At 42.5% G+C, this 4,428-nt stretch overlaps 1 protein-coding gene across 5 annotated transcripts in view; it reads left to right on the top strand.

Annotated features, from left to right (window-relative positions):
* LOC126985355 (equilibrative nucleoside transporter 1-like) overlaps positions 1-3,125 on the top strand; it is a 23,680-nt gene extending 20,555 nt beyond the window's left edge. For 4 of the 5 annotated variants that reach the window (XM_050840127.1, XM_050840125.1, XM_050840124.1 and 1 more), the window contains exons 8-10: positions 1-142; positions 1,424-1,620; positions 2,713-3,125. The exon at positions 1-142 is cut by the window's left edge and continues 53 nt beyond it. In XM_050840127.1, the coding sequence (XP_050696084.1) occupies positions 1-142; positions 1,424-1,620; positions 2,713-2,833 (460 nt within the window). In that variant the 3' untranslated portion in view covers positions 2,834-3,125. The remainder of the gene's footprint in view (positions 143-1,423; positions 1,621-2,712) is intronic. The other variant, XM_050840128.1, reaches the window with a different exon arrangement.
* The last annotated feature ends 1,303 nt before the right edge of the window (positions 3,126-4,428 follow it).

The raw sequence follows: 4,428 nt of genomic DNA, 5'->3' as shown, positions 1-4,428 counted from the left end.
CTTCCCCGCCGTCGTGGTCTACATCACCTCCACGCTGCCAGAGTCACGCTGGACGGAGGTGTTCTTCCAGCCCACCGTCACCTTCCTCCTCTTCAACGTGGGGGATGTGCTGGGCCGAGAGTTGACGCGGTGGTTGAGATGGGTGAGTCTGCCCTTAAATCATAGCGCCCGTTCTTTTCGTTGTTGTAGCGGGCTTTCTTTCTGATTCTTGGTAGTGGCTTTATCTTGCTTTGTTTCTTCTTGGCCTTGAGCTGCTTTCTTGGCTGTGAAAAGAGCATACTACCATAGAAGGCACTGTTTGAAAATGAGATTTGCGTTGTATTTTATATGTTTCGGAGATGAGAACCGAGACCACGCGCAGCCGCAGCGTATGCTCCCCTGATTTACTTAGTTTAGTTTTATTTTTTTATTTGTTTTATGTATCTTTAACAGGGAATTTCTGAAGTTTGTATCTCACGTCGTTTAGTTTTATTTATTTATTTATTTTATGTATATTTTTTTTTTCTATTTAAGTATACACTTGAAATTATATCTGTTAAGTGAGTCTATATGCATTTTGTTTTCTTTACTTTTGGTTGTTGTTGCAGTAATTCCTTTATTTCACTGTTCTTTTGAGTTGTATCTGGTAGGGGCGCCACAGTGAACTAACCATTTCCTTTTTCTTTTTTTTTTTTCTACATATTCTGTCACGCCAAACTCTGCACTACATGCTGCGCACAGTCTCGTCCACACATCTGGCACACTTTGCTGCGGGACTCAGACCATCTATAGTTCCTTGCATTTACATCCAGACACTGCGCTCTAGCACGGAAAAGAAGATCACCTCCCAGGCTTCCCCCATACCACACCTCACACTTTGGGGCCTCTTTCTCCCTGTACCAGTCGAGAGTTTCCTTTCTTTCCATCTCATTCTTCCACTTGCTCAATCCCTCATCTTTAACTGCCATATCTATCACATTCTTCCACTTTCTTACATCCCACTCAAACCCCTCTCCATTTCTGTTTGTTATTCTCCATTCAAACACATTCTGCCTATCTTCAAAGAGTCGCTACACCCACCTACTTAGCATAACAATTCTGTCTTTCATTCGCCCACATTTATTCGCCCATTTGCCATCTCTTATATTCCACAAGTATACTTTTCTTGCTAATCTTGCATCCTCCATTCGCTCCAGTCTCACTTTATACCACAGGGTTGCCTTCACTAGTCTTTTCCTAAAAGTGCTCCATCCCATGTCCCCCCTAAGAGCCTCCACTGCCGCAAACCTTGGTGCATTCAGTGCCATTCTTGCAATCAATTTTCGAGGTCTTGGTCTTGGTTCGGGAGGTAATCACTCCGTTTGGCAGTGACCTCGGCCTTAATAACGGCTTGCTAAAAGTATAATACATGCATGCAAAGTTCCTTCCATTCCTCCCCCTGCAGCCTGGCCCCAAGGGGTGGCCTCTCCACGTGGCGGGGGCGTGCAGGGTGGTGTTCATCCCCCTGCTGATGCTGTGTCACGGGGACAACAAGACCTTCCCGACCGTCTTTGACCACGACGTCTACTACATCATCTTCAACCTCCTCTTCTCCATGACCAACGGATACATCATCACCCTCACCTTTATCTACTACCAGACGTGAGCACGCGAGTATTATGTTGAGCTGATAATTACTATTAGTGTTAGTATTAGTATTGGTATTATTATTGTTATTATTATTATTATTATTATTATTATTATTATTATTATTATTATTGTTATTATTATATTATTAATATTATTAGTGTCATTAATAATTAATAACAATAAAAGTCCACCGCTGTTTAATAGCGAGATCAAACATTCTTTTAAGGAGAGAAATTTGTTTAACAGGCCAAAAACTTGCAAAACACTGCCAACTGTAAAATTAATCCGAAGTGTTTCTTCAGTTACATAAACAACAAAAAAGAGATCAGAAGTGGGATTGGACCGTTAACTGTCAGCGATGGTAAATTAGTAATTGAAAGGCAGCGCATTACGATCTTTTTGAACAATTATTTTTTCTCGGTATTTAACACTGACAATCTAACCGCCCCTACCACCGTCCATGTGACATAGTCATCATCTCAACCGGCAGTTCTCTCTCTCTCTCTCTCTCTCTCTCTCTCTCTCTCTCTCTCACACACACACACACACACACACTAGTTCAGCCCTATACATAGGGATGATGCTCATTTGAAAATATATATTTGCGAAAAAGTTTTACTCGCAGGAAATTACTTATCCTTTGCATGGAAAATATGGTCTTTGGTACAACATTCTCTAAGTATATAACATAGTGCAGTGGCTGAACTATTGTTAGTGTGTGTGTGTGTGTGTGTGTGTGTGTGTGAGAGAGAGAGAGAACTGTCGGTTGAGATGATGACATGGACGTCACGAACGAGAGGCGGTGCGTACATGATGACGGCACCTAGCCTTGCTACCCGTGCCTGTATATTTTAGTGGTTTACCTTAAAGTTACTCCTACAAGTGTCGTAATCATACACATTTGGCACCTAAACCTATTTTTGCCAATTAGGTCGGGGTCTCCGTCATCGTCTTCCAAAATACCATCCTTGTCCGACGCTTTGTTAAAATGTTATATTCGATAAAAATTTTAATGTGTGACATGGCGCCTGAAACGCATAGTAGTCTAGACCACAGGGTCTGTGTGGTCTGAATATCTGTGCAAATCTATGTAAATCTCCGCAGACTGGTGGAGGAAGACGAGCTGGAAATGGGCGGCGCCATCATGGTGGCGTTGGTCGGGGTTGGCCTCGTGGCGGGCTCCCTCATCTCGCCCGGCCTGGTGGCGTGGTGGGGGCCACAGTGAGGGGAAGGGGATGCTCTCTCTGTCTCTCTGAAGTAGACGTGTGTGTGTGTATATATATATATATATATATATATATATATATATATATATATATATATATATATATATATATATATATATATATATATGTGTGTGTGTGTGTGTGTGTGTTTAAGGTGATGAATTACATGGATGTCTACCTACCTCTGTAAATATTTCATGACACTGCTTTAGTATAATTTTATCACTGTGGTGTAGTCTATTGTGTACCCCTAGAAATAATATTTTATTAAATAAACTGATGTCTGAATAATATCCAGTTATTATTTATCATTATGATTCCTATCCATCTTACTTTAAAACTCTCTCTCTCTCTCTCTCTCTCTCTCTCTCTCTCTCTCTCTCTCTCTCTCTCTCTCTCTCTCTCTCTCTCTCTCTCTTCCTGTGTGTGTAGCACTTGAAAATGTGATACTTTAACATTAGTGCATGACTGGCTGGTGTGCCTCTCCCCTCTTTCCCGCGATCCACTTCACCTCCATGTCTCCTCTTCCAATATATATATATATATATATATATATATATATATATATATATATATATATATATATATATATACTTTTTTTTTCTTCTACACGGGTGTTAATGATATAAAATGGAGGACATGGGAAGGGCAGGGTCATGGAACGGTAGGGAAGGGGGTAAGGTAAGGTAAGGGGCGGACAAGGTAAATAAGTATGTATGTAAAGAAGTAACTGGGAGGAAATGGACTGGTGTGTGTGTGTGTGTGTGTGTGTGAAAAATCGTCCACAAATTACGCTATAAAATATTATGAGGAGCATCATTTCTGGACAGGCTACTCAGTGATATCCGAGGCATGGAAAAGTAAGGAAGTCTTCAGTTTTACGTTGTGTCCTGTCTCCTTTCGTACTTATCTTCCTACGTGCGTTTTGACGACCTCTTTATCTCCATCAAATCTTCCATCTATCCTGACTGTTCTCCACTCGGCTTTCATCCACATACCTTTTCTTCCTCCACTCACTCTCTCACACCCTTCCTTCATCCATCTACTCAGTTATCCTTCATCCCTCTTCTGTCCCATCCATTCGTTCACCTAATCCCCCCACCTTTTTCCCCCCATTCCTCCCCCACCTTCCTCTCTCATCCTCCCCTTCCCCTCTTTCACTACCCTACTCACCCTCTTCCCCTTTTCCTCTCCCTTTCCCTGGCACATCGACAGGTCACTGATGTATAGTACTGGGCGGCAGGATAACAAAAACACACCATGCAGCTTGTCTGATTATTCATCTAAAACACACAATAACTTAACTATGAAGCCATCCTTGACAACCCTCCCCTTCCGCCCCTCCCACCCCCTCCTTGCGTCATCCAATACGCAAAACGTTTTTTTCGTCGAATATAGATTAGGATCATGCATGCGCTGGCGTGGAGGAAATATTTGTATTACTTACGTCACGAAGAGGCCACTCAGGATGGTATGTGAGGTCTGTGCGTTAAATATATTAAGGCGCAGGAATCGCCACCATTACCACACCAACTGCAAGCACCAGCAGCCACGCCATGAAGACGACGGGACACAACGCCAGCCAGCAGGAGGC

The sequence above is a fragment of the Eriocheir sinensis genome, chromosome 59 (assembly GCF_024679095.1).
Source record: "Eriocheir sinensis breed Jianghai 21 chromosome 59, ASM2467909v1, whole genome shotgun sequence".
NCBI lineage: Eukaryota > Metazoa > Arthropoda > Malacostraca > Decapoda > Varunidae > Eriocheir > Eriocheir sinensis.
The sequence above is the reverse complement of the archived record's forward strand: the minus strand, read 5'-3'. Positions and strand labels throughout refer to the sequence as shown.